The following is a 27569-nucleotide window of genomic DNA, read 5'->3' on the forward strand; positions in this document are numbered from 1 at the left end:
CTTCTTGTAAATATTATTACACTAGGAATGTAGGATGGGAACCACAATATTATTACACTATAGGGTGTGAACTGAAAGATAAGTGGTGTCTTTATCCGCGCTCTTGCTCCTACTGCCTGTTCTCGTCTCGGCTTCGAGCGGTCGGAGGGCGTTACATACTTACATATGAAGATCTTCGTGAAGACTCTCAAGGGCACCCACTTCGACATCGACGCCAATCCCGAGGACGCCGTACCTTTCGATTCCCTCCTCTGTCTTTGGTGGTTTCTTGCTGTTAAATTTGAGGATTTTTTTGTTTTTGTTTTTTTGGCTTCTTCTTCTTCTTGGGTCTCGAAGGCGAATCGATACGATTGTGGGAGTAATTGGATGCTCTTTCGTATAATCCAAGAATGAATTGGATTTTATTGTTCTTTGACGTTATTTGCCTATTATTGAGATTTCTTGAATTCTGTGAAATAGGGCTACTTTGGGTCTTTTCGTTTTTGCTCGCTTCGATGACCTATGCGATTCTAGATATGATTTATTGACCTGAGAGTAGCGAGGTGTCTATGCCTTATGTGATGATATTTGAATATTTTTCACATATTTAATATTTTGCAGGTTGCTGATGTTAAAAAGAGTATAGAATCTATGCAGGGGCAAAGTGTGTACCCTGCTGAACAGCAGATGTTGATACATCAAGGGAAAATTCTTAAGGATGACACGACTTTGCAGGATAATAATATTTCTGAAAATAGTTTTCTCGTTATAATGTTGATGAAGGTGAACTTGCTTTGCTCTATATATTACTTGAAATTATTCGTGCGCTGCTGTGGTTTGATGCTCTCAAATCTGATACGAAATACATTATGTGCTTTTTCCTGATTGAGTTTAGAAGCAGCAAATATCCCACCTTTTTAAGATGAAGTCACCTCAAAGTTTAATGATGGAATTGTCACACTTTCTAAAATCGGTGATCTAATAGGATTAATTTTAGCCAAATCTTGTGCAAGTGATATTTCATCAGGGCTTCTAAATGTTTGGCCATGATATCAATATCAGCTTTCATGGGTACTTGTGATGTATATGTTTACATCTTCCCCGATTTTCAGACTAAAGGTTCAGGCAGTGGAGCTTCAACCGCTAGCGCCATACCTAGCAATCAGGTTAAACAATTATTTGCTATTATTTATTATTTAATATCTTGCCAAGCAAGTTCTAAATGTTTTCTTTTTCTTCTCGTGTATCTCATTTTTGTCAATAGCTTTCTTATTTTTATTAGCTAAGTGAATTAGGCTAATGTCTTCTATATTTGCTTATGTCCTAATTGCAGACAATTACTTTGTTTCAGGTATTATACTAATATCAATTTTACTATAAAGGCCTCATTAAGGTTTCATTTCTTTGAAGGTCTCACCTGTTAGTTCTGGGATTCCAACACCAGCACCTGCCCCAGCTGCAGCATCCGCAGGAACTGTAGCGACGTGAGTTTGTTTATTCAACATAATGGCTGTTTCAATACTGCCATCTCCTTTTCCTTGGAGACTTGAGTTGATCTCCTGGTTGCTTTTCTCATTGCAAGGAGAGTGCATCCAACTATATCTGCTCCAAATACAACAGTTACATCAGATTCTGGTGCTACTGTATTGTAAGTAAATATCATTTCCATAATGCACTTTTCATGTGAAAGATAGCAGTATTTTGATGATTTATTAAGTGTAGATGTTTCATTTGTCTTGATGGTTGGTCTTATCATAATTTGGTTTTTTTTATGACTGATGAGCATAAAAAAGTTTTCCTAAGTCCTAATGATTATCACAAGCTTCTGGATGCCTACAACATTGGACCAGCTAAATGAATCTTATTTATGCTTGTTTCTCTCTATTCAGTGCAAAGTTTTTGAGGCTGAAGTTGTGTGTAAAAAATCAGCACTTTGCATAAAAAACGTATTTTGTTGTGTATCTATACATTGTTTCTTTTATGTTGCTTTCACATCTATGCATCATTTAACTTCAAATCCCATAATTTTGTATCTTAGAAAAGGATGCCATTTTTTTTTGTGTGTGGATAAATGAATAACTTCTACAGTAAATCATTGTTCCAACTTTTTATGTTGTTTTGGAGCAGCAATGAGGTTGCCTATGGTCAAGCAGCATCAAATCTACTTGCTGCAAGCAACCTTGAGCAAACCATACAGAACATTCTTGACATGGGTGGAGGGACTTGGGACAGGGGCACTGTTGTCCGTGCTTTACATGCTGCATATAACAATCCTGAGAGGGCTGTTGACTATTTGTATTCTGTAAGGCTTTCCTTAAGTCATCATAACTTTTCATTTCTTTTGCTGCTCTAAAGTGTTGTTACCCATCAATGAGTATCAGAATACATTTTCTTGAAGCTCAGATCTATGTTACAGTGGTTGTGATCTGAGGGAGAACATTTTATATTTGGTCGCAAAACCAATTGGCATGGACATAAGAGGTGCATGTTTCCGCTTTATATATTCGACAGGGCCATTTAGAAATGGATGTTGACATAATAGAAGTAATGCGTCATCGAGAACAGTGGTGTAACTCTGTTTAGTCAGGCTTAAAGTAGATGTAGATTAAATTGCTTAGTTTTCCCTTACTATTTTCTGTTATTTAGGTGAACAAAACAAACTTGATACCTTTTGTAATTTTTCAGCTCTGGGAGTAGGCTACTTATATATTTTCTAGGTGGATAATCACAGTACTGTTTGTGATACTTTTGGCAAAATTATTTTCTTGTTATTGTACTCTTCTTTAAGCATGTCTATTTTCTTTGGAGTCCCTAGATATCTGTCACCAGTATTCATTTCGAAATTTCATTTACCATGTTGTTTATCACACAAATGTACAGGGCATCCCTGAGCAAGAAGAAGCACCACCTGTGGTCTCAGCCGCCTTAACTGGACAAAGAGTTGGTACCCCAGTTGAGGCTCCCGAACCAGCCCAGCCTACAGTTCCTTCAAGTGGGCCCAATGCTAATCCTCTGAACCTATTTCCTCAGGCAGGGAGATAAAGATTAGTGGCCCATGATTGACAGAGATCTGATGTAGCAAAAGATGTTAATAGAATCTTATTTCTTTCAGCAGGGCTTTCCCAGCACAGACTCCGGTACTGGTGTAGGCAACCTTGATTTTCTCCGTAGTAGTCCACAGGTTTGTTGAATAATCATTGAATAAAAATTGGGCTACTGGTTATACACTTATACTCATCCTTTGGTGCAGTTTCGAGCCTTACAGGCTTTGGTACAGGCAAATCCTCAAGTACTTCAGGTCTACTCCCATTCTTTTGATCATGACTGTTCACATTACTGTTTCTTATAAAGGAATTTATCTTATTGGCAGCCAATGCTTCAAGAACTAGGGAAACAAAACCCTCAGGTGATGCGGCTCATTCAGGAGCATCAAGCTGAATTTCTTCGCTTGATCAATGAACCGGCTGAGGGAGAAGAAAGGTGTGGACATGCTATGTCAACTTACAGTACTGAATGGCAGTGTTGCTAACTTTTTTTGTTTATATTAAGCAGAAATCTGCTAGGTCAGTTAGCAGATGCAGTGCCTCAAGCATTGACAGTTACTCCGGAGGAGCGTGAAGCTATTGACCGAGTAAGTTTATGTACAGTCAATGACATTTGTCAAATAGGAGATAAATAAGAAACCATGAATATAAGCTTGAAAACAATTTGAGGTCCAATTAATAAGTACATTGATGGAAGCATTGAGCTCTCTTTCGGTTGGCACAACAATATAGTGAAGATGAAATAAGTGCTTCTTCTTTATCCTCTGACTTTATGCCTCAGCTCGAGGCGATGGGCTTCGAGCAATCCCTCGTGTTGGAGGTCTTCTTTGCCTGCAACAAGGATGAGGAGCTGGCGGCAAACTACCTTTTGGACCACATGCATGAGTTTGAAGATGATCAATGACAGGAGAGTTGAACTGCAGCTGTTTCTGCATTGGAGCACTCAATCCGCCATGATGTGCTAACTATAGTTGGTTGTTGGACTTTTGGTTCATTGTAGCTTATTTATTTTCATGATGCCTACTCATAAAGACCAGATCTAAATAAAGTGTATACATGTATCAGGAAAGTCTTATTACATTACTGCTTCCTCTTGTCTTGGAAAAACCTGAAAAGTTCCGAATTGAGATCAAGTTAAAACGACAGATTGAGCACTGATGTGTTGCATTAAGCAATGCTAAAAGTTGGTATCAGAATCTATGAAATTCTATATATAACTATCTGAGATGTAATTGCATTGAGCTATAAATGGAGGTTGACTAACAGGGAATAGATGGTCATGGAGAATTTTGTTAAGAGGCATTCACATAATAAACTACCAGAAAAGTAAATCTCAACCAGAATCTTTTAACAGTGCATTGGTGTTTGCCCAACTTTACTTGATGCATCCCTCTTTTCTCATCTACAATTTAATACAGCATGGACGTGTCAAAGCCAAGCACCAATCAAAATAGAATAATAGCAATGCCCTGGTTAAACCACCATTTACCGCTATTTTCTCTTTTTCTTAAAAAAAAAAAAAAACAGTACCACTACAATAAAGTAACTGTTACAATGATCAAAAGCAAGATCCAGCACGGTCAGCCATCCGAGATGTCCACAATTTCACCTCGAACTGGTGAATTAAATGGTGAACCTTCGTATGGAAGGCCCCGACTCTTGACACTTGCATGAGTACTTAAAAGACAAGCTGACCCACACTGATCATCAAGTGTTCCAACAACCAGTGAATAATCAGTAGTTTCTGCAGTATCAATGCTAGAGTTTCCTGCATGTGCTTGGAAATTGGTCTGCAGATGTTCATCATTCATAAGAATACCGCGCATTGACGTAATACTATGTTCAAGACCTAATGAACAAGAACCAGCATCTTTATTTCGACAGCTGATATTGGAGGGTAAGACATCACCTTCAACCCCTGCACTGGATGCTCCAGACTTCAGACTGTTCAGTAGCTTTTGCTTTCTCCTCCTCTCTGTTCTTTTATTTATTAAAGGCTCTGAATCCTCTTCTGATTCCTCCTCTGTAAATAGGTTCAACCATTCAATTATTATGGTGAAATAGTTCTTGGAATTGTCTAGTTTTCTTCTTTTTCTTGAAACATTGTCATGATGCTTCCTTGAAATGAGAGATCTTGTTCGTTTAGGAATTTCCTGAGCCACTGCAAGACTGTGGATGTCCTTTGAATCTTTACCAATAGCTTTCCTCCCAGAGCCATCTATAGAGGCGGAATGATCACCCGAACTTCTAGCTGGATCACCTGCTGATTGGAAGAAGTTTGCGGTTGATTTTTTCTTGATCTCAAATTTCTTGTTTGTTCCTTCAGCCCATGCTCTTTGCCTAGTTTCCTTAGACATGCATGGTAGCTCTTTAGGCTTGCCTTCATGAAGCACTTGCTCAGCTGAAAACTTACAAAGACAAATAGTTAATAAGGAAATGCTCAAATATATCCCAATCTAACACCATCACAAGGCATGCAAATAGATAGATAAATAAAACAAAACAGTGCTCGTAATATATGCCATCCATTCTAGAGCTGGCCCAAACTAGATGGTAGAGAATGTAGAAAATAAAGCTCAACTAAAATCTGACTCACCTTTTGAACTTGATCTGTTCTCCAAGCATCCTGGTGGTTCATCTACCTTAATATAATTACCAGTGCATAACTTTTTATGGCTGTATATACAAGAGAAGAAACATCAAATTGACATGTTATGAATGGCTCGTGAAGGACAATAGATGATGCATCCATGGCATTATTGTAAGGCCATATAAAGAGAAGGTAAAAAGAAAAACTTCATGATTTGATTTTGTATGGGGCATATGTAAGAGATTTTGCACATTATCACATAAATTGTCATACAAGAAAACATGACTAGAGAACTATATGATGAGTCGCACCTAAGTGATTTTCAAGATTATCTTCTTAGGCTGTGAGAAGTTCCATGCTACTTCTTATCCATGTTTATATCATCAGTAGTAGTTTGCCATGATATTGTCTGTCATCTTTCAAATTATCAAATCATCATAACACCTATTTGCTGAATCATAACAAGAAATAGTGCACTATGCAATTTCGAATAACCTTGCCACATTACAAATCATACACTGAAATGAGAAGGTTGCCTCCTCCCTTCCTCACTTCCTTGTACTCAAGCAGTTTTCTGGTAAAACCTTGGAAGAATGCAAAAGTCAGCCAATATTTTGGAAGCCAGAAAAGTTGTCGCCATAGTTCTAGAAAAACATGATCAGCTAATATACTACCTTAGATAATCTACAGTAGCTTGTAATGGCAACAATGAAGGAAATATTATTTCAAGAACGAAAACACCAATAAACATATAATCCTACATAAAATTTAAAAACTTATCATGAATAATTCAATTCCTCAATCGCAATCTAGTATCTTCTATATCAAAAAACTAAATAATATTCATTAAGTTGCTTGATGAATCATTAAATTCCTATTTCAAGAAGTACTTCTATTTCCTGCAGATATAAGCAAACATTTCAGAATTTGAAAGCACCAGACAGATGTCTCTTTAAGTCTATTATGTAGTTCTATATAATAGTTATCATGAAAAAATGATTTTTTTTAATACTGATTAACCTACCTATGCCAATGACATGATAAATTATCACAAAAGCCATCAGGACCCACGTTTTCAGTGCAGTCAAGGACTGAAGGTTCTCTATTCATGGTTGACTTGATCAAATCTCCACATGTTGAACACTGGAAAATGAAAACTGTAACTATACATAAATCATAAAAAGAAATTGTCCGTACTCTGTACTCAAAACTTCAACAACAGGTCAGACTCTAACAAATTGCAGTCCAGAGACTTACTCTGTAGCTGTCATATATGTTCCGGAGCTCATGAAGAATAGTAATGCTGTAGCCACCAACTGGTTTCTACACATGGTTAAAGAAATCATTAATGAAACCAAAAACTGCATATATCCCTCCTCTAAAATTGGCTACTTTCAAACAAACCTGGTAGTCTACTGCTGTGCTGGAGTTAATAGAATTCATCATAGCCTGGAAACTTGTCCCATGGTCACTGCTTAATCATATATTAGACATGGGAATAGTTACAATATGGTGACACAACTTTCAGTATATATGTTGAATCAAAAGTTTGAAGATTAGCCCAGTACCTGTGGTCCTTGTTCTCATAATTAATGCACATATATGCATGAATCATCTCATGTAGTAAAACATTCTTGAGATCAGCAATAGGCTGAAACTCTAGTAGGGGCTTAGAGAGTAATATTTCACAACCACCTCCTGGAAAATAATCACAACTACTTGCGCCACTGCACCAACACAATATAAGATAAGAACCATAAGGAGATCATCCAGAATAAAAGTATAAGAAATTATAGTAATCTAGTATTCCTCCTCTTGCTGGTCGAACTGCATACCTTTAATCATATTGATAATCTTTAAAATTTGGATAGGAATACAAACTTCCAAGAGTGTAGCTAACTATCATACCTTCTTTCCTTCAACAATTTTTTACCTCGATAAAAGAACCTTTTTATGTAGTCAACTATTATAAATTCTCTATGTTTTTTGTTTTTTCCGTCAAACCAAGTCGGCCACATCCGCAATCAGCAATTACAAGTAATTTCCTCATTATATCTTCCTTTTTCCGGTGACAAAACAACAAAAGATGTGAAAACAGAAAGCATCTGGATGCAAAAATAGAATTTTATCCACCATAATTTGGATATGAAGTCATAATGTTCAATGAACCCACCAAAAGGGGCAATAATACACTAAAAAAGAGGGCAAATAGTGCACTTTTGATAGTACTATGTCAAGCTCATACGAGCCAAAGACGCAAAGACATAATTTTGTTAGTGTAAAAGAAAAAATCCAATATTGACATAGGAATCAAGCAGAAAACAGCAGCGAAGACCAAAAATCTCAAGAACCAACAGAGCATAGCAAGACATCTACGATCCAACAATGGGCTAGTTCATTACAAAACAGAAACCCCAGAATAAGCCGGTTGGTGTCATAAGAATGAGAAAGAAGTGGAGGGGCAAACCTGGGCAATGGCGAAGAGGTCCAGGAGACGACGCAGGCGCCGAGGGAGTCGTCGAAGTAGAGGGCGTTGTAGTGGCAGAAGAGGGCGTGGATGTCGAGGGTCGGATCCGAATCCGACACGCCCATGGAGGTCCCGCGAATCCTCCGAGTGGAGTTAGCGAGAAGGGTTTTCTTTTTTCTTTTTTTGGTGGGAGCGGGAGGAGAAGGGGGTAGGGGTGAGAAATGGTCGAACTGTCGAAGAGACTGGAGAGGTTTAAGGGCTTTCTTTAAATTAAAGTCCGAATTTTGAGTTCGGAAATACCTTTTGGGTCTTGTTTGTTTCAATGTTTACATTTTGAGTTCGGAGGTACAACAACAGCCCATAAGTGCTGAACTCTGATTACATTAAGCCCAGAAAGCTGGACGAGGACAGATTTCATCAGATAAAACCTTTTGAATTTGCCGAATTGGATAAAAGACTCTTACCTCCAGGATCATCATATGTTTGGTAGATAATTTCCTAGTAAAAACAAGCGCTTGATCAAATGGAGGATTGCATATAACCCTGGCAATGATACACCTAATTAACCAAACAACTCCAGTAATCATGTCCAAAGCTGTGTGCTGTTTTCGTTTTTTTTTTAAACTCCATAAACACAATTGGGGCTTTAAAAAGTTGATAAGATGGAGCAAATTTGACTAGGTTTCACACAAAAGAAGCTCTTCAGCATATTACCAGCAAGCTCGAGTACTGCTGCGCATTGTGTGTAGACATAACAGTTCCATCTACAGTAAGTAAATGAATGCCAGAGTAAATTACTTTTCCTGAAAAACCTAACTCTATATCTTTTTTTGTACAGATGTGCCCTTTTGTATGAGAGCTGAGCTTCTTTCACATGTATGATTGCATCTACAGAACTCCTCACACAATCTCAACTTGCAATTGTCATCTGCTATACAGTTTGTTGCATTAAATAACATTCGATAATATGTGATTCCCTGCATCCAGAATGGCTTCATCATGGGCAGGCGTGGTGCTGCATGCAGGAGTTACATTCAATTAAATGAACTATTTCAATTCATAATAAAGTATGAAAATAATTTAAGATATAAGGAGCAAAGTTACCTGAGGTAGCTTAATGCAGACATCCGGTAGAGGCACGTAAATACAAGGAGATGCAACCCAATGGAGTAAAAGAAAATGAAGGTACGGGCATATCTGTGTTAGGGTAAAGACACAATCCATAGCAATATTAACTTCAATTTTAAGATAAAAAGCATAACAATTTGACAAAAAATGACCTAGCTAGCTTTGTATTAAATTATATTTCTACATCAAATACAGGATGCAGATGAGCAAGAAACCGGCTTGAGAAATCAGGAAGTTCAGTGTGCTATCCTAGATATAAGTATTTTCTCTTTATATGGATATAGTTAGGAGTGGTATGCATTCTATTGCAGTGAGTTCATACCAACACTAACAAGGACCTTATTCTGCAAACAATCTCATGTAATTTGGCTTTCAGATAATGATTCTATGCAGACTGTAGATTGCAGACTGACTACAATGCCAGAAAGTGTCAATTTCTGAATTGATATTTGTATCATGAACAAGAACACGGATTTACTCTTATGACAGCCTCCAATTAATGTCCAAAAAATTCAGTTGATTCAGTCAAAAATAAACTTGTATTAAAATATTATGATGTTCCGTCAGTGTAACATTTAGCAGTAGTTTTGAGCATTCACTTTCCTTCGTTCACCATACCTGTCACACAGGTACAAGCTACAAGGTATCATAACATATATGTTGGTGTACATGAACTGTAGATAATTCTCCAAGTTAAATAATTAGCCTACCCATTTATGTGAAAAAAATGAATTAATACTGGGCAAGGAAGAAATTCTTAGTTCCCTGCTACTATAAAACTGAAAAGGATGAATAACTAGTATGCGCATTATAATATCCAGCACTAAAACAGGAACTTTTGCGAGAACACTTGAATAGAGGCATTTAGTTATATAACTTCCAGCAGAACAGACAAAAAGCCAGTTCAATTAGAAAAATATTAGGTTGCTACACCAAAAAATAAGTCAATTTAAATGGAAAAGATAGCAAATACATACTTGTTACCAAGAAGAAAGCGACCACTACTAAGAGTTATTTTATCTCGTAAACCAAGTTCCTTGTACCGTTGATCCCTTTCCTGGATTGATTACCAATAAGGTGACATGTTAGAAGATTCAGTTTAACAGTTGTAAACGTTGTGGACAGAAGGAACTTTTTTACCTTCTTTGAGAAAGCAGCAAAAGGATTTATATCATCCTCATACATTTTTTTATACTTCGATTCAACATCTGAACTAAAACCACTTTCAATATCTTCTGCATACTGAAAAGTTAGATACTAAGGTCACCAACATCTAATGAATATTAAAAATGTAACAAATTGATGGACCAAAAAAAGTATAAGAAACCTTCTTTGGTCCCCTAGAAACAAGTTTCTCATTGCTGTAGTCTTGGACATAACGGATCTTCCCATAGAGTTTCACATTGTCAGCTTTTGTCTTTTCCAGTTCCACAGCTAGCATCCCCATCTTCTCCTTTAAGTGTCTCATTTCCTTGTGCACCAGAAAATAAATACAATATTATAATTAGACAGCAGAATGAAGTAATCATAGCCACACTAAATGTGTTGTCAGGATATACCTCCTCTGTATCTCTTAAGCGTGTTCGGAAACGATCACGCTGATTGCAAATTACTTTAAGCATTGAACTTTGATCTTGATCAGAAGCTAAATGTCTTTGATCTGTACCCTGATTTATATAAGGAAACTAAACTTGAAATGACGGACAAAAGATCAAACATAAAAAAGTTGGTACAATTCTTTTGGAAGTAACAAGTGGTCATAAAACAGACGAAAAGTTTGAATGCACTGTACAAATGCATATCTAAAATGAGAAAACTTCATTAAATATTTGCTAATGTCGAAACATGCAACTGAAGAATATTTTAACAGAAGCAATGAAACCAGATGCCACAATTTGTGGTTTCATCCAGAAGCAATGAAACCACAAACATGATGTCAATGATAAATTATGAAAGCCAGATCATTGGTATGTTTGTTTCTCGTAATAATATACATATTATATCAATTCTTAATTCTTTTACACATAAAATAATTATTAGAACATGGAGTTAAACACATATACTAGATGTTACTTTTCATAATTTCTGAATAGGAGAATATAATAAGAATAGTGGGCTGTTTGAAAATACTAGATAATCCAATACCATATTCAATAATGTTGGTAGAGAACCATCATAATTCCCTAACAGAAACATACAAGAAACAGCTAGGAACTTAAAACTTTCAAATCTTATACTCTAAATTTCTAATACCCACCATTATTGAGAAAATTGCAAGAAGTTATGTATACTTAACATACTGATATTTCTTGTGCATATATTACACAGTTCAAGGCTCATATTATCATATAGAATTGAGCTGACAATAATCAATTTAAATAAAACTAAATACAATCAAGAAAGAAAAGACAATCAATGGACATTACAGAATTAAAAAGCTAACTAAGATAACCTCAGATACTTCACTCGTACTCATCTCCTGAAGATCCCAATCATTTAAAACTAAGCCTTTTCGGTCAACTGAACTGCAACCCTGTAGAAGAAAACAGACATATCAATATTCATTCATAATCTGTTTTTATTTCTAGAAGAATAAGTTTTGATTGTGTTGTATGTATTTGGATCAGAAGATCACATAATATATTTCAATAATAAAATTGAAATGAAATTGCAAGAAAAAATTAGAATTTCTAATTCCCTTGTACATTAGTGAGCTTGTAGAAAGAGGGGAAGAGCAGAATTTTTTACTAACTTTACTTGTACAAGAATAATATAGTTTGTTAAATATGTAAAAGAGAACATATATAGACTAGACATAGTACATTCATGACGTTGAAATAGAGTACATAAAGGGTAAAAATCTCTACCTCCTGGTAACTTAATACAATTGACAAATTGTAAAAAGGAAAAAACTTCCAGAACATAGTCAAGACCAAACCTTCAGTATGTCATCCTCTAACTTTGTAATCAACTTTTGCTGTTCTTCAGCCTTCGAAGTTAGTTCAGCAATTTTCCTTTCAGCTGCTTCTAGCGCACTTGTCTTTTCTGAAATTTTAACCTTAAGAACAGGGTAAAAATGTCATAAGGATGGAATTGGAGAATAAGACTAACAGTAAACAGACAATTAAATACTGCTAACTTTATAAATAGATGGATATAATTAACTACTCACTTTGATGCAAGTAGCTTAAAGTCAAGTATTGTGATTAAATTGTTGACAAGAAGAAAATTGAATTAGTATAAAATAATTCATGTACAAGAGTCAATTATAAATTCCAACCTTCAATTGTGTCAGCTCATGCTCCATTTTTTTGTTTTTGTCAAGCAACAGAGACTCTAGCTTGCTCATTTCTTCCCCATTTGTAGCTAGTTCCCAATCTTCTGCCTCAATTGAGTTGTATCCAACTGCCTGATGAGAAGATCAATTGTTCAGCAGGACAGAGGACCAATATTACAAAAGTAGAATCATCAAATGGAAAAGGGATGAATATTTATACAGGCTCATTATCTAACACAGAACAAGGTTCTAATAGAGGCAGATTAATTCGAAGCACCTGTAAAATTTTGACTTTTTTATGCAGATCATCAACTAGTTTTGCAGTGGGTCTTTCTTGAAGCTCTTTCCTCATCTCCATGAGAGCAGCATCCTGCCAATTTAGAAAAGGAGAAACTAAGATAGGATACAAAAAGATCGATAGTTAGCCAGATATACTGTTGTAAGATCTAATTAGTTGACCCCTTGACAGCAGCACATACATGCACTTTCAAAGGCCAGAGTCTCACTTCAATCTTTACTCCTTAGTTATCATGGGTGTAGGTGAACACTTAGCTATCTTAATATACGTCCCATTCAGTAAAATGATTTCCATGAGTGAACTCTTTCAGAAAAAACATTAAATACACTTCTGAACTCAACTTCTGCATTATCCAGAATTCCGATATTTGATAAGCTTTGTTAAGTTTATAAACCAATAAAAAACATGATAAAGAGGAACCAGTTAAGCACCTGATAGCCTTACTATTCTTAACAAATTAGTTTAAAGGTAAAGCACACTTGAATATTATTTGCCGTGAAATCAGAAAAGATAGCGCATGGGTTCAGAAATATTTATACAGGTTTTTCTGCAAAATTACACATCTAATATTGACATTCACATTCTATCAATTCAGCCAAGCTGCAGTAAGCATGCTAGCTTGAATAGATATACTGCCTTGTCAATTTCTGAATTCATGTGTAAAGGCACGTGAATGTGCACTTCTTGTCAGAATAATCACTCCAAAATCAGAACGCAAAGTCTGTACGTCATTTGCTATTCTTATTTGGATAAAAAGGATGCTCCAAATAATAGCTGCACATTTCAATAAAATGGATGCTTCAAAATGTCAAAAAATAAATGGTCCTGAAATAGAATTTATATCTCCTGAGAATTTAATAAATCAACTAATCAAGAACCAAAAATGACATCAGAAAAAATTTTAATTAAACTGGAAGAACTTCAAAACCTTCTCGTTCAGTAATGTATTCAACTTCTTGATTTCATTAATGTGCTGCTCCCTCTCATTTGACAAAGTGGTTTCTATATTGCGGATTTCCAAGTTCAACTCAGATATTATCTTCTCCTTTGCATTCAGGGAACTCTCAAGCATGTTGCTAGATTCCAAATAATCACTGCAAGCAATTCCTTTATAAGATTGAGAATCCAACTTGAAAAAGTTACTATTTGTACCAAGAACGAAAGAAACCATTAAAGTACTATGCAACCAACTGACACATCGGATCCCAATTATCCAATTTCCAATTCAAATTTTGCAATATATGAAACCAACTGATGACCAATGTCAAAATATCATATAAAATATTTAAATGAATCCTGATATTGTCAGATAACCATTACAAAAGATTGAACTATTGTAGAAGAATTGGAGGTCACATCAGTGGAAATAGTAAGAGATGAATTCCAAAGGCATACATAACAATACTGACAGAGAAAACATGGTCATATTCAAGCATGATAACGAAGCTTTGCAGATCATTAATACATTTAGTTCTATAAGACATCCACAACTCTTAACCCTCTTCTTACAACACCAATTCCAATTTTCAAGTATAGATCTTATAGTCAACACAAGTTTTACGACAATTAGTTAGTATGGAATAAAAACTTTCATGCAGCCTGATAATTATTCCATAGTGAATTAACAAACCAAATTAGCCCAAGCAAGGATCTTTATGCCACCTCATGCCAGTCAGCGCTGCCAGTAAAAAAAACTAGTAACTTGACTGCCAACGTTATTGCATCAAATTATTTTAAAAAAAAAGCCAAGTTTCAATAACTTAAATTGTTGACCATTGAATGGTAGAAGTAGAACATGTAAATTTATCCTTTAATCAGTCATATTATACAAATTTCACTAAATATGGGATGAAATTTTGGCTCATATTGTAAATACAAAATGAAGTACCAAATAAAATATATAGAAAAATAAAAGGATAAATAAATGAAAATGGAGGAAGAACTGAAAAACTGCCAAAGTGTAGAGAAGTTCATATTCTAGAAACTGAAGATTCAACAACTTCACAACACTCAATCAAAGTAGAACTGCAGCTTCAAAGACAAACTACCATTGAGCTCCATAAAATCCACAAAAAAATGCTTAAGCATCGTGCAATAGAGCCAAGATGTGTGTATGCAAATCACCTATGAAGTTATAAATCTAATCAGAATGATCTTGATTTGTCCATTAGAAAAGATGACCATTGTGTTTCAAATAGAAAAGTATCATTTTGGACACTCTTTAAATGCCTAAGTGAAGTTAGCAACAACACATGTTACCTGCCATGACACATTCATGGTACAGTGCAAAAAGAATTAGATACCTAGAGAAGAAAGCATCAGGGAAAATCTTAGGCAGATAATCTTGAAGACAAAAACTGACCTGCTTCTGTTTCCATCTTCCTCATTAGTTGACTGCAACTGAGATCGCAAAAGGCCCTACATGTAACTTGTAAAGTTTAGCTAGCATAAGAGGATTAATGTTGCAAGGTGTAACACTTAGCCAAAAAAAGATCTAGTTGCACCACAATAACAATAACAATAAGAAGTAAACCATGACGAAGAAGAACAAAGCCCTGATCTCCAATACCAATATGAGATTTACCAAAGCATGTAAATGTCACAAAATCTCTTTTCAACTAGTAAATATTACACTTGTCACCTGAAAAAAAGCTAAGACTCCTTTGTGTTTGTTCCATTTAAAAATAAGTCGGAGTTTCTTGAATCATTTCAATAGCCAATTCTTCTTGATCTTAGCTTCTCCTTCTATTGGACAAATCTACTGTTCATAAAATTCTCAATACATTCACATAGAACATACAATGGAATGGCCTTATGCAGGTCAATCAGAAAAATCAAGCAGTCAAAATTGACAATCAGATATTTCGTTACTCCAAAGATATTTTCCTTCATATAGAAAAAGACAAACCGAAGGAAAATGAAGAAACAAATATACAATTTTGTCTTATACAACAGTTCTTATCTTTTTCTCACAAGATAAGATATGCATGCCACGGTGTATTAAATTTCTCAGGGGTAACACTGTAGGAAAAAGTATTTGTACCTTTTCTCTCTCAAGGCTAATTAAACGTGACTGAGCACGTTCAACCTCATCCATTAAAAGAGTGACCTCAGATTCCTTCTCGGCTCTTTCTTCCTCTATAGTCATTAAAAATGTTAGATAAGACTCCTTGGTTCTCAAATTAATTCATAGAGCCACTAGTATCTCAGCATGAAGGAAGTAACAGTCAAAACAGAAACAAAAGTATGTGTCTGGAAATTGTTAGGATTAGCCTACCTGATTGAGTACGTAACTCAAACAATTGCGTTTGTGCAGACTCATGCAGCTTTTGCATATTCTTCACACTTTCTGTAGCTTGCCGAAGTTGATCCTGCAATGAACGTTCTCTGCCGCCATATTTCAGAAATAGTCAATTCAAAAGAAATCTGGTACATCAACACTTAAACAATTGATGAATGCATGTAAAGTCCTGATATTTCAAAAGTATTCTTAGAAAATGTAAGTCACATTTCCGAGTTATCAGTTAAAAGAGGTACCTTTCCTTTAGGGCCTCAAGAGTTTTCTGGTTTTCTTCCGCTAAGCTTCGTTGCTTCATTTCAACTATCTCTCTCACTTTTTCCTCCATCTAAGCTCATTAAGTGAGAATGTTATAAAAAGTTTAAAACAGATTTTTACTTAGATAAAGTTCCTACAGCTGAGAAACAATCAGTATCTGCTAACTTAATGAAATAAGCAAGACAGACTAGCAACCATATAAACAATAAGTTAATGCCAAGATAGTAAACTATAATAAGAACAAACCTGTTGCTCTAGTTGGCGGTTTCTCTCCTCAAGTCTTCTGATTGTTGCTTGTTGATTCTTTAGGTGTGTAGCTTCAGCCCGATACTCTTCAAGCTCAAGTTTCATTTTTCGATTCTCAGATTCAAGTTCAGATAATTTTTGGTCTTGGTCCTACATTAAGAATGATTACACAAGCCAGAAAGCAATTAAAGTTTCAAGAGTAAAGTTTTACCATCTTCACAAGTGCAAAGCAAATGATAGCCAAGCAAGAAATGAAGAATGCAATAACCAAGATGGAACTTACAGCAATAGAAGAAAGAGCTGGATAAGGATCCGGAGCTTCATAAAGCTTCTGGTAGATGTTAAGAAATGCATTTTCTCCAAACTTTGCTCTCTTTGTGAGATTATCAACTTCTTCTTGATAACCCTTAAGTAATGAGTTAAACAAACTGAGCTTCTCATCTGCAGATGCTTTCTTGAAATCTGTAAAAGGAAAACACAATATATATCCACAACCCACTTGATGAGATTCCAAAATAAGCTTTAGCCAAAACTATATTCAGAAAATCAACTCCAAATAATTCCATATTGGTGGGAAAGCATGAAGCATACCACGAGTACTCTCAGCAAGCTTCCGCCTGTTTTTCTGACTAGTTTCCTGGTTTTCTGCAATCTTTAGCCCCTGTTCATCCAGACCACTTCTTTCTTTTTCTAAGTCAAAATCTGATAAGCATTAACATGAACCAAACTCAATTAAATTCTTGTATTAATATAGCACATTCTTTTATGCTACATAGTGAACCACTTCTTTCTTTCATTAAATCTACTTAGTACATCAAAGGAAATCTTATCAGTGTCCACAATTAATGTTAATATACTTTTAAAAAGATTAGACATTATTAGCCTGTGCATCTAGGAACCATGCAATTCAGTAGATTCAGCACTCTATTACTGAAAAACCCACCACATAAACTCATCACAAGTCTGTCAACTTTTTCTCGCAATTATGGCCCATTTTTCAACTATGCCTCACCATGCAGAAAGCATGATTAGGACATCAATCTTACAATACAATATTTGGTTCACTCATCAAATGCATTTAATCTCAAGGGCCCATTTAAGAAGAAATTACTCAATATGTTTTTCCATGCAAGTAATCCAACCTATATGGAACGTCTATATGTTATATAATAACAAGTACAAGAATCTAAATCCATATTTAAACCACATTTGACTCTCTTTAACGAGATGGCGATCTAAACCTAGTGGATCGAGGAATTTTTTGAATTTTCTAATCTTTAGAAGGGAGAAGGAAAAGGAATCCTCGGGTGTTCGACTCCTGAACCCCCGAGATCTGGCCCACCGCATTCATAATTTCCATTGCTCCCCGATAACATATAAAAGAAACCCAATTCATAAACAGATCGAGATCCATTGGTTCGTGATCACCTGCCAAATAGATTCTTCGACATCCCCATCACTCGCGCAGATCGAAGGTACCAACGAGGAAAGAAGTAAAAGCAGAGAAACGAGATGAGCAGTACCTCTCCAGAAGCTGCAGACGACGGCGAGAGGGGAAGGCGAACTCCCCTTGTCTCTCTCGGATGCGCCTGCTTGATTCAACTCCATGGGAGCTTCAAATCGATTCCTCCACCCTCGCCTCTATAGATTTCGTCGATCGAATTGACGAAATGGATTTCCGATACCGGGAAAGGAGACGGATAATTTGGTTTCTAGGGTTTGGGAAGTGGAATTTGTTTATTTGCAGAGAGAATTGGCTCCGAGATCTGATCTAACGATGTCAGTATTCTTCTTCGAGTTTAAGTAATGGACTTGTAAATAATGGAAAAAGGATTTAATAAAAAGTGGTTTTATACAAATTGGCACCGCTGTATTATCGATTTTATAAGAAGGCTATTTTGTTGCAAATTCCCGCAGTGCCCCTCTCAGATAAACTTTTCGTTCATAGATTTTTTTACCAAAATGGCCCTATCGACAAACTTATTTTACTCAAATAGCTCATTCCTCATCATCGATATGTTACATTAGTTGTAAACCGCTGGAAGGTCAACTCATCATCGACGTTTTATTTTTATTTAAAAATATATAAAAGAAAAAATAAAATTATATATTCCTTAATTCATATTTGTATGTTAATTTGATAAATTAAGATAAACTATGGAAGTTTATCGTTTTACACGATAATAAAGTAAAGAAAATATTAAAATTTAAAATCAAATAAAATAAATACAATTTTCTTTTCTTTTTTACTTTCCTGTTCTTAAATTTGCTGAGATAGTCCTATATTTAAGTTAAAATGCTGAATTTATGTATATAGTATAAACCAATGGCCTCCTCAGTTGACTTTTGTGGGTTCTGGTATAAAGTATTTAGGATAAAAAAAAATGAAACTACAACATGGTCCTTTTGCGAACAATTCTATCTGCAAATTGTTCAATTTGAAATATCTTTTGCTCTGAATAAATCAATAAGCCGTGCAGCAATTATGAGAAAATAAGAATTAAACATAGATCAAGTATGGATCTCAAAACCGAAAGGTTTTCCGATTCCTTGATGTTTTCCAAACAGAATTGCAGAAATATTTCTATTTAACCTACAAATCTTGACGGAAGGAACGTTAATAATAATTAATAATAGGAACCAGCGAGAAAGGTTGATCTTAGTTCTGTACAAATATTTTTAGCAGGCATTCTACACTTGTGACAGATCCTTGAAACCCAATATAAAACAATCACGGTACATAGGAGAAAGCTGCAACAATTTAACCACACAGTAGTGACAACTGCCAGAGATAAAATTTATGCATAATTATAAATAAAGCAAACAATGAAAGGACGCACTTTGAACATATTTAGAACATTTTGTCACATAAATGGTTCATCCACAAACTATAAGCTAAAGACGACAATCTCCAACCACATTAAATCCGATACAAAACTAGAAAGATCTAGGGCAGACGGAGTTAGAACAGTCGGATTTCCCATCACTGCCCATCCCCTGATTCCTTTTTGGGTGCTTCCTTGATTTCATCCGCGCCATCCTCCTAGCAGAGAAAACAAGCAATATGAGAACACTGAATAAATTAAGAACTAAATTACACAATGAACTATGGGATAGAAGTGTCAGACCGTGATGTCTGACGTCCATAATGTCAAGTTATCTCTGAGAAGTTGCATGATCAATGTGCTGTCCTTGTAAGATTCCTCGCCCAAGGTGTCCAGCTCTGAGATTGCCTCATCAAATGCCTGCCATTATGGATGTAATATTTTCGTGAAGAAAGGATGCTAGAGAAGATTAAACAGCAAGCACGAATAATGCAACTACCGGAAATGAGCGGATTGATTATTTCAGAATAAAATGAAATGTGGAGGAAACATGTGTTCATAATTCAATATAGATAAGAATTTCTTCAAGTATATAAGATGCAGCATTCCAGGTCATACTCCATTGGTGAATTCACAAATAATCTCTCTGTTAGGCCTTTCTTATTTTTGTCTTAGACATGTGGTCTAAAGACAGGTGTCAGTTTAACTCGGTATATCCATATTTTCTTAGCCAACGGGGAACCAGTCCGGCATTTTCTAACCACTATCATCTACATCATCTTTCTTTCTTTCTTTTAAGAAGAGGTACAGAAGGAATTTTGTAGTTTAGGCCCTCTAAGGCAATCAATCATATGTTATAGGCTTACAAAAGTCATGCTTCTGTATTTCTTCTCAACATTGGAACATTATTAGCAAACTAGATCTAGGGGCATGAGACAATTACACTTGTCTTGTAGCATATTCCATGGACTAGTATTTCCATCCATCATTGAACTTGTTATGATTAACAAGCATTGTAACAGAAGTTAAGAGTGTTTTCAAGGCAGCATATGAGGCGGCAAGTAGAGTTTACTAAATTATACTATACAATATGGATCTCCCAAGATCCTTATGACCAGATGACCACCTAATTAGCAAGTAATAACACTTTGTGATAGCGGGATCTCCCACAAAACATTATAAACCCTTCATTTGACACACTCCTATAAGACCTTAGGTGAATGATGGTCTTTCGCTAACATTCATTGATGTTGTGCAAGAAGTATACAAATGTTTAAAGAAAAAGAAGGAAAGAAAGCAGAAATACTATGATAGAAATCTGCCACTGGTGTACTTGCAAGCACACAATGAACCAGGATCACCTATGTGAGCAATATCTAGTTATCTACTTCATTTACGACATGATGATAAAATATAAATGATAACTGTTGCATGTAAATGAAAATTTGTAGAAGACTATCTTATGTACAAACTAATCAAACAACCACATTCTTCAATTATAGCTTCCAATTTTTCCATATACATTAAATGATTCTTAATAAAACAGGGATATCCAGAATAAGCATCAAGGGGTTTAAGGCCCTCTGGAGTGATGCAGAGGTATAATTTAGCACCACAACTTCAGTTATCATACTCAAACTATCATTAGTCAGCTATTGAGTGTGGCAGGTTGTCTAATTTTGCATGTACATCCTCGTATCATAAAAAGTGAAAAGAACAGAAGTACCTGTTTTGCAAGATTGCAAGCACGGTCTGGTGAGTTCAAGATCTCATAATAGAACACTGAGAAGTTAAGTGCAAGGCCAAGCCTTATAGGATGAGTAGGAGCCAATTCAACCAGCGCAATATCCTACACACAGACATACAATGTTAGGACTTTCTCAGAGGTTGCAAAGCTCTAGATTTGCATGCTAAAAGAGGAGAAGAAATATGCCAAAAGGGTGCTCTCCGCTTGTGAATCAGGAGAAGATGCACCTGAGCAGATTTATATGCCAAAAGGGTGCTCTCCGCTGCTTCTTTCCTCTCAGCTCCAGTCTTAAACTCCGCAAGGTACCTATACCATTATAACATCAATTCCTGTTATCACCACTGAATGATATAAAAATGCTTCCCCAATTGCAATCTGCTTCCCAATATATACTTCATTGATACCTGTGGTAATCACCCTTCATCTTAAGGTAGAATACTTTGGATTCAGCAGCACCCGCAGCCGGGATGAGATGTGAGTCGAGCAACTTGAGGATCCCATCACAGATCTTGCTGAGCTCAGCCTCGATCTTGGCACGGTACTCCTTGATCAGGGCAACATGGTCCTCGTTCCCGCGGCTCTCCTCCTTCTGCTCGATGGAGGAGATGATGCGCCACGATGCCCTTCGGGCACCGATCACATTCTTGTAGGCCACAGAGAGGAGGTTGCGCTCCTCGACAGTGAGCTCTTCTACATCAACTGTCTTTGCAACCTTTTCCATGAACTCCACCATCTCCTCGTACCTCTCGGCCTGCTCGGCCAGCTTGGCCATGTAGACATTCTCCTCGCGGGATGATTCAGCTGGACACATTGTCACCGCTCTTCTTTCTTAGCAAACAAATATATCCTTATCTTCTTATCTCAGCCTGTAGAGAGACTAAGGATCAGACCAAAGCCTAACTTTTTTCCAAAGGGTAGAAACTATAAAAAAGATGGAACAAAATGATCTTTTCCTCCCTTTGCACTCTGATTTGTGATGAGACAAATCTGAAAGATGTAACATTTCATTGATGCTCCATATCAAAAGCTATTTACTGAGACAAAGGTGCCAACAATTAAAAAGAAAGGAAAAAGAAATCAGAAAAATATTATTTATTGGTCAGTTCCTAGCAGATCTACAATTTCTCAGACCAAAGCAGTTTAAAACAAGGTTAGCTTCCATTTTTATGATCTCTTTCATTCCTATTTACAAAAATAACTTTAAACATTTTAAGGCGTGCTCCTTAAGAGATCATTCATCTACTTGAACAGAATATATCGAAAAGCACAAAAGATCGCAAAAATGTCCAGAAAGAACATGGAACAATAAGATTTAACCTACAAAATCCCTCAAAGAAACATCACAAAGGAATAAAACAAAGTACTTCTTAATCGATCAAAAAGCGACGAAGAATATTAGAAAAAAAATTACCTTCCAAGAGAAACCCTCGCAGCAGCCTTCTTTTCCTCCTCTTGCTTTCAGTCTCTTTGATTCGATTTATTAAAGGGAGGGAGCCCAATTCCTCGGGCAATGAGCTGTCCACCCTAGAAACACTGCCCTTTTCCAATCATACATCGACACGTGGCCGCATCAGAAGTCGGCATCCGCCCAGCGCGGGCGTCGACGGTCAAACACGACACCGCTAACTGCGCCGAGCGAGTAGTCGTGGGAGCCCGCCTGTCGGATGCAGCATACGAGAGAGCTACTCAGTTAAATCTCATCCGTGAAACATCTCATATGGACGGGTGAGATCGAAGAGGAAGATGTTCCCTGTTCGTCGAAGAACAGTAAGATACAAAAAGACTTTATTTAGTTCACGAAGAAGATGCCCTTTCTTGGTATCTCCCGCAATCATTCCATGTGAACCTCTCCCCACGCCTCATCGTGTGTTCGATCTCCAGCTGGACCGAAAGTTACATTTTAGCACCATACATTCCATTTTTTTTTATTACAACTATTCAAAAAAACAAAAAACTGGCCCATTAGCAGCCTTTAGAGTCGGCCCTAAAGAAATATTGGGCCACGGCCCAATATAGTTGTATGTGGTTTGTATGGATGGGAGGTCGGGGGGGTCTATTGTCCGCTTCACAAGGCTACTGACGCGCTTCACAAGGTTTGGCGCACAACGAGTTCCTCTTCTCATAACTCCCATTCTTGCTTAGTTTTCCAATGGCTCCCATCCCACCACACGCTCGAGATATCGAAGAGACGAATGGTTTCCTCTCTTCCCTTCCATTGACTGAAGACTGGATACTGTCGCTCCACCTCTACCAGAGCTTTTGGTTATACGAACCCCACATCCCCCACGTCATCGCCGCCCAACACCAGGTCAGCTTCACCCCTCGCCCCTCCGACGTCATCCTATCCACCTTCCCCAAGTGCGGCACGACGTGGCTCAAAGCGCTCGCCTTCGCGGTTATGAACCGCTTTGTTTACGCCTTCGCCGACCACCCCTTGTTGTCGAAGAACCCCCACGAGTGTGTCCCCTAATTGGAGATCCCGTTGAAACGTGACGCCGCCGTCTTCGACTTCGAGAAGCTTCCCTCGCCGAGGCTCCTCGCCACCCACATGCCGTACTCGATGCTGCCGGCGTCGGTGGCCGGATCAGGCTGCAAGGTGATCTACCTGTGCCGGGAGCCGAAGGATACGTTCGTGTCACTGTGGCACTTCCACAAGATGTTGGACGTGGAGATTGAGTTGGGCCCGGAGTTCGACTTGTTCTGCGACGGGGTCTCCGTCAACGGGCCGTTCTGGGATCATGTGCTCGACTACTGGGAGGAGAACCTCAAGAGGTCCGACAAGGTTAGATTGCATTCTACTTATGGAAAGATATATCATTTTTGTTGTCAACCCGACTATCCAACCTGCAGATTCCAAAAATTTGCATTTAACACCCTGCATTACCTGCATTTTCACATATTTACGTGTAATATTTACAAATCAAATCTTATATTTTGTCAAAATGTATAAAGAAACGACCTTGACATTATTTCAGTTTTCACGTGGAAGAGAAAAGAGATAGAAGATAGAAGATTGGATAGAAGATTGGATAAGAACTCACTTCAATTTTAGTCGAATCAAAATGGCCTCTCTTAACATTTGAAGTTGAAGAAGAGATAAAATTCATAGTGCATTAAAAGAAAAGAAAAGAAAAAACAAGAAGAAGATGAGATATTTTTTATATTTAAAAAAAAATGGTCTATAATGGATAGAATATTCTCATCTCCCATGATAGTGTTGGTGTAAAGCTAATCCCAGAGGGCCACAGTCTATTTTATAATTAACCTACGCTCACTTGAACCACTATTCTCGTAATCTACTTCATTGTCATCCCTCGTCATGCAGGTGCTTTTCTTAGAGTACGAGGAGATGATGGCCGGCACAACGCACACAGTTAGGAAGCTGGCCGAGTACATGGGCTGTCCATTCTCATCGGAGGAGGAAAAGGATGGAGTAGTGGAGGAGGTAGCAAATTTGTGCAGCTTCAAGAAACTCACAGGATTGGAGGTGAACAAAGATAAAGGTGAAAGAACAGGCAAAGTAGTGCTTGCTAATGCCTCCTTCTTTAGGAAGGGGGAGGTGGGCGATTGGAGTAACCACTTGAGCCCTCAAATGGGGAAGAAGATGGATTCCATCGTTAAGCACAAAGTGTGGCGACTCAGGGCTCACGTTCTAAAACTTTTGTATTAGTATGAGTTTTGGGTTGTTTAATATAGTTTGTGATTTTTATTGTCCAGAATTATGTTGTTTTTTTTTTGTGTGTGTTTTGCTTTGATTAATATGCGATCTCTTGTAACAAACAACCAATCAATCGTTGTCATACAACCACGGAAATAAATTTCTCTCACTGTTGTGAGCAGTTGGATACCATGAATAAGAAATGGTATAATGTTATAATGTTTTTAAAGTGATAAAGTAAATGCATGATCGAATTATAAATATCCAGATAATGGAACAACAATAAAAATAAAGTACGCTTTCGAAATAAAAAGAAAATGACTTTGAGGTAGATTTTTACAAATTTATTAGAAAGATGAGGATTTCGCAATAAATCCAAATGTTAGGTGGTGATATGCAAAAGAATCCGTATTCGTAAAAGAAGGTGGTGGAAATCACCGATTCACCGGAGTTCGCATGCCGAATTCCACATGCAGGTCCATCAGCCATTCCGAGCCGCTTCTCCGGCCATCCGTCCCCGTAAGAATCTCCACACCGTCTATTCTACTTCTTCTCCAAGATACCAAACCAATCTCTTCTTCTCTTCTCCTTCCCTTCCTGTTCTTTCGCCTCTCCTAAAGAAGCGAGCAGGGATTCCTACTCTTCAATGGGTTCTCCGTAGTTCGAGCCGCAGTCGATCCACCATGGGAGGCGACTCGTTCACCGCGGGCGAGTCAGGTTCTCCGCTCGCGGCGGTGGCGGAGGCATTCGAGGAGCTCGCGAGGTCGCTCCAGGATTGCTCCACCGACCTCCGCCTCGCCCCCTTCTCTGATGCGTGCGCCCTGATCCCCGTCCTATTTGGGTGTATTGGCTTCGCCTTTAAGTTTGCCGAGATGGAATATGTCTCCAAGGTTCGTTCCCCTCCTCTATCTCGTATCTTTTCCTTGCAATAATGGAAATTAAGTAGCTCGATGGGTTGCGGTTACAGAGGATGTGAAGGGGAGTGAGAAAGGAACAAAAGATGGGAGCCATTCACGTAATCTACGTAGGGTCAGGCTAGGCCTTGATCTCATCAGAGCTTTATTTGAGCAATTCCTATCAGCTAAGTATGTTCTTCAACTGCAGCGCCATTTATTTTTCTATTATTTATCAATTCATTTGCATTTTAATATGTTGCAAATAGTAAAGTTTCTTGTTTTTCTTTTAGTTTTTACTTCAGTGTTTTCTCCATTAATGTCATATTTTGTACTATAAATCTTGATTTAGTCTTATTCCAAATGTAATCATAATATCTTCAAATGTTTTCTAGTAGAATATTGAGTTAACATTATTTCTTTATCACGTTCTCTCTTTCAGTGAGTGCTCGTTAAAAGAAGCTGCCTTAGCTGCTTATGGCCAAGTTTGTGCACCATTCCACAGTTGGGCAACGAGGAAAGCAATTGGTGCTGGGATGTACACTCTTCCAACTTGGGAGCAATTGTTATCAAGATTGAATGAAACTGGTAACTTTCCCTTACAAAAATTGCAACTCATTTTCAATCATTTTAACAAGTGTCGGATTTGGATGCTTGCATAACAGCTTCAATAACTCAAATGAGATTCCTCATACCCAATCCTTGGTTGATTTTGCATCTTATATGGTAATTATTTTTTTCAGATGCTGAAGCACCCATTAACGAGCACATTCTCTTTCTCAGAATTTGCATTATTTGACTGCAATAATTTCAGTATGCTCCATGTGATTTAAGATGTAGTTTCTGTTTTTATCTTTTGGTAGCTAGGATCATTTACCTCCACAGTGTGATTTTCCTGATAGAAAATAAGAATAATATATCTCAATGGTTATGATTTCTGAAAGTTAATGCATCTTACTCTATCTAGAGTAGAGGACATTACTATTATGAAAATTTGTCTTAGCACAGAGAATACTTTCGTCGGGAATAACTCTGACCTCTCCAGAATCTTTACACAGAATGCGCTTTATATTTTGCTTTAAACAATTGAATAAATTGTCTTACACCTAATTTACACCAGTTGGAGATTTCTTTATCTACGAAACATTTAAAATTTCTACATTTTTGCAGATCACTCTGTGCAGAAGGAAATGTGAAGATATATTGATGCTTCTAGTCTGATTATACAGTATATTGACACTCTTTTCCTTTCAACAAATATTAGCCTAGACTGGTGAACTAACTTGGAAGTGCATATTGAACAGTACCTGCAAGGAATACTTTCATTTCCAAATTGGAATCTTTCAATTTTTTTTTTAGTTTACTGTTATATTTTCTTGTTGGTGGTTTCTAAATTTAGTCCAACTCTTACAGAGAGAGCCCACAAACTGCGCCTTCGCCTTTTTTTTTCTTGTAGTTTTTGTGACTTTTAAATTGTTGCTTTGTATTATCTCTTTATATTCAAGGGTCCTAGTGAAATTCTAGTTGAGGCTATAGTGCTATACCCAAATCCCTTGTAAGACCTTATCTCTATGTTCTATTAATATTTTATTATGATTAGTAGATGGATAAGAGAGAGGTCTTTGCACCTTTCCTTTAATTTCTTTGCACTTCACTTCTACTCTTTTAGTGATATACATGAAACTCCATCGAAATGAAGTTATATTTGCAGAGTCAAAAGCTACAAAATTTTTACTTTTTTATTTGCAGAATTATTCCATGATATTTTGACACCTAGGGAGGTGTTTTTTGCAAGTAGGAAGTCTATCTGTCAATATGAGAGAAGGTGGTTTTTTGCAATAAGTTTGAAATGCAGGTGGTG

The 27569-nt window shown here is 37.0% G+C and overlaps 4 protein-coding genes and 2 pseudogenes across 9 annotated transcripts; 3 read left to right on the plus strand and 3 right to left on the minus strand.

Annotated features, from left to right (window-relative positions):
- Nucleotides 1–56: 56 nt before the first annotated feature.
- LOC140787258 (ubiquitin receptor RAD23d) lies at nt 57–4168 on the plus strand. Of its 2 annotated transcripts, none has more exons than XM_073136078.1 (12): nt 57–231; nt 601–762; nt 1092–1145; nt 1390–1463; nt 1562–1627; nt 2107–2281; nt 2860–3009; nt 3095–3160; nt 3230–3277; nt 3350–3459; nt 3532–3610; nt 3805–4168. In XM_073136078.1, the coding sequence occupies exons 1-12, from the start codon at nt 166–168 to the stop codon at nt 3925–3927; spliced, it is 1173 nt and encodes a 390-aa protein (XP_072992179.1). In that variant the 5' UTR covers nt 57–165; the 3' UTR covers nt 3928–4168. The 2 variants fall into 2 exon arrangements, with proteins under 2 accessions (XP_072992179.1, XP_072992178.1); XM_073136077.1 differs by having other exon boundaries at nt 77–231; nt 3092–3160.
- Nucleotides 3982–8335, minus strand: LOC140787257 (uncharacterized). 3 transcript variants are annotated; one of them, XM_073136076.1, is made up of 9 exons: nt 8081–8335; nt 7182–7340; nt 7018–7084; nt 6871–6936; nt 6638–6756; nt 6131–6187; nt 5620–5699; nt 4933–5424; nt 3982–4131 (listed from the first exon to the last, which is right to left on the minus strand). In XM_073136076.1, exons 1-9 carry the CDS (start codon nt 8203–8205, stop codon nt 4085–4087), a joined length of 1212 nt encoding a protein of 403 aa, XP_072992177.1. In that variant the 5' UTR covers nt 8206–8335; the 3' UTR covers nt 3982–4084. The 3 variants fall into 3 exon arrangements, with proteins under 3 accessions (XP_072992177.1, XP_072992175.1, XP_072992176.1); XM_073136074.1 differs by lacking the exon at nt 3982–4131 and having other exon boundaries at nt 4351–5424; nt 8081–8333; XM_073136075.1 differs by lacking the exons at nt 3982–4131; nt 6131–6187 and having other exon boundaries at nt 4351–5424; nt 8081–8332.
- A 427-nt stretch (nt 8336–8762) lies between these two features.
- LOC140787256 (protein CASP) lies at nt 8763–18441 on the minus strand. Of its 2 annotated transcripts, none has more exons than XR_012108789.1 (19): nt 18109–18441; nt 17177–17287; nt 16869–17047; nt 16586–16735; nt 16321–16409; nt 16061–16170; nt 15827–15921; nt 15146–15201; nt 13712–13877; nt 12763–12855; nt 12489–12617; nt 12147–12266; nt 11661–11741; nt 10768–10875; nt 10536–10679; nt 10349–10443; nt 10186–10265; nt 9185–9277; nt 8763–9095 (listed from the first exon to the last, which is right to left on the minus strand). XR_012108789.1 is itself a non-coding variant. In XM_073136073.1 (19 exons), exons 1-19 carry the CDS (start codon nt 18191–18193, stop codon nt 9029–9031), a joined length of 2058 nt encoding a protein of 685 aa, XP_072992174.1. In that variant the 5' UTR covers nt 18194–18441; the 3' UTR covers nt 8763–9028. The 2 variants fall into 2 exon arrangements, 1 of the variants encoding a protein (XP_072992174.1); XM_073136073.1 differs by having other exon boundaries at nt 10349–10450.
- Nucleotides 18442–19412: 971 nt separating this feature from the next.
- On the minus strand, nt 19413–23040 carry LOC140786277 (14-3-3-like protein). Of its 2 annotated transcripts, none has more exons than XM_073134580.1 (6): nt 22569–23040; nt 21562–22023; nt 21385–21463; nt 21137–21259; nt 19714–19830; nt 19413–19628 (listed from the first exon to the last, which is right to left on the minus strand). In XM_073134580.1, the coding sequence occupies exons 2-6, from the start codon at nt 21966–21968 to the stop codon at nt 19569–19571; spliced, it is 786 nt and encodes a 261-aa protein (XP_072990681.1). In that variant the 5' UTR covers nt 21969–22023; nt 22569–23040; the 3' UTR covers nt 19413–19568. The 2 variants fall into 2 exon arrangements, with proteins under 2 accessions (XP_072990681.1, XP_072990682.1); XM_073134581.1 differs by having other exon boundaries at nt 21562–22191; nt 22569–22986.
- Nucleotides 23041–23306: 266 nt separating this feature from the next.
- Nucleotides 23307–24827, plus strand: LOC140787568 (cytosolic sulfotransferase 5-like; annotated as a pseudogene).
- Nucleotides 24828–25235: 408 nt separating this feature from the next.
- On the plus strand, nt 25236–27516 carry LOC140787495 (ACD11 homolog protein-like; annotated as a pseudogene).
- Nucleotides 27517–27569: the final 53 nt, after the last annotated feature.

The sequence above is a fragment of the Typha latifolia genome, chromosome 4, assembly GCF_019914945.1.
Source record: "Typha latifolia isolate L0001 chromosome 4, TyphaL0001v2, whole genome shotgun sequence".
NCBI classification, from domain to species: Eukaryota; Viridiplantae; Streptophyta; class Magnoliopsida; order Poales; family Typhaceae; genus Typha; species Typha latifolia.

Coding starts and splice junctions, on each gene's coding strand:
- LOC140786277 (XM_073134580.1), bottom strand. CDS start 21,968: ATGTGTCCAGCTGAATCATCCCGCGAGGAGAATGTCTACATGGCCAAG. Junction 21,464..21,561: donor ATGAAGGGTGATTACCACAG/GTATCAATGAAG, acceptor ATAATGGTATAG/GTACCTTGCGGAGTTTAAGA. Junction 19,629..19,713: donor TATGGACGTCAGACATCACG/GTCTGACACTTC, acceptor TTTCTCTGCTAG/GAGGATGGCGCGGATGAAAT.
- LOC140787257 (XM_073136074.1), bottom strand. CDS start 8,205: ATGGGCGTGTCGGATTCGGATCCGACCCTCGACATCCACGCCCTCTTC. Junction 7,085..7,181: donor TATGAGAACAAGGACCACAG/GTACTGGGCTAA, acceptor ATGATTAAGCAG/TGACCATGGGACAAGTTTCC. Junction 6,937..7,017: donor GCACAGCAGTAGACTACCAG/GTTTGTTTGAAA, acceptor AACCATGTGTAG/AAACCAGTTGGTGGCTACAG.
- LOC140787256 (XM_073136073.1), bottom strand. CDS start 18,193: ATGGAGTTGAATCAAGCAGGCGCATCCGAGAGAGACAAGGGGAGTTCG. Junction 17,048..17,176: donor GCTTGCTGAGAGTACTCGTG/GTATGCTTCATG, acceptor TTCCTTTTACAG/ATTTCAAGAAAGCATCTGCA. Junction 16,410..16,585: donor ACCGCCAACTAGAGCAACAG/GTTTGTTCTTAT, acceptor TAATGAGCTTAG/ATGGAGGAAAAAGTGAGAGA.
- LOC140787258 (XM_073136077.1), top strand. CDS start 166: ATGAAGATCTTCGTGAAGACTCTCAAGGGCACCCACTTCGACATCGAC. Junction 3,278..3,349: donor CAAATCCTCAAGTACTTCAG/GTCTACTCCCAT, acceptor TCTTATTGGCAG/CCAATGCTTCAAGAACTAGG. Junction 3,611..3,804: donor AGCGTGAAGCTATTGACCGA/GTAAGTTTATGT, acceptor TTTATGCCTCAG/CTCGAGGCGATGGGCTTCGA.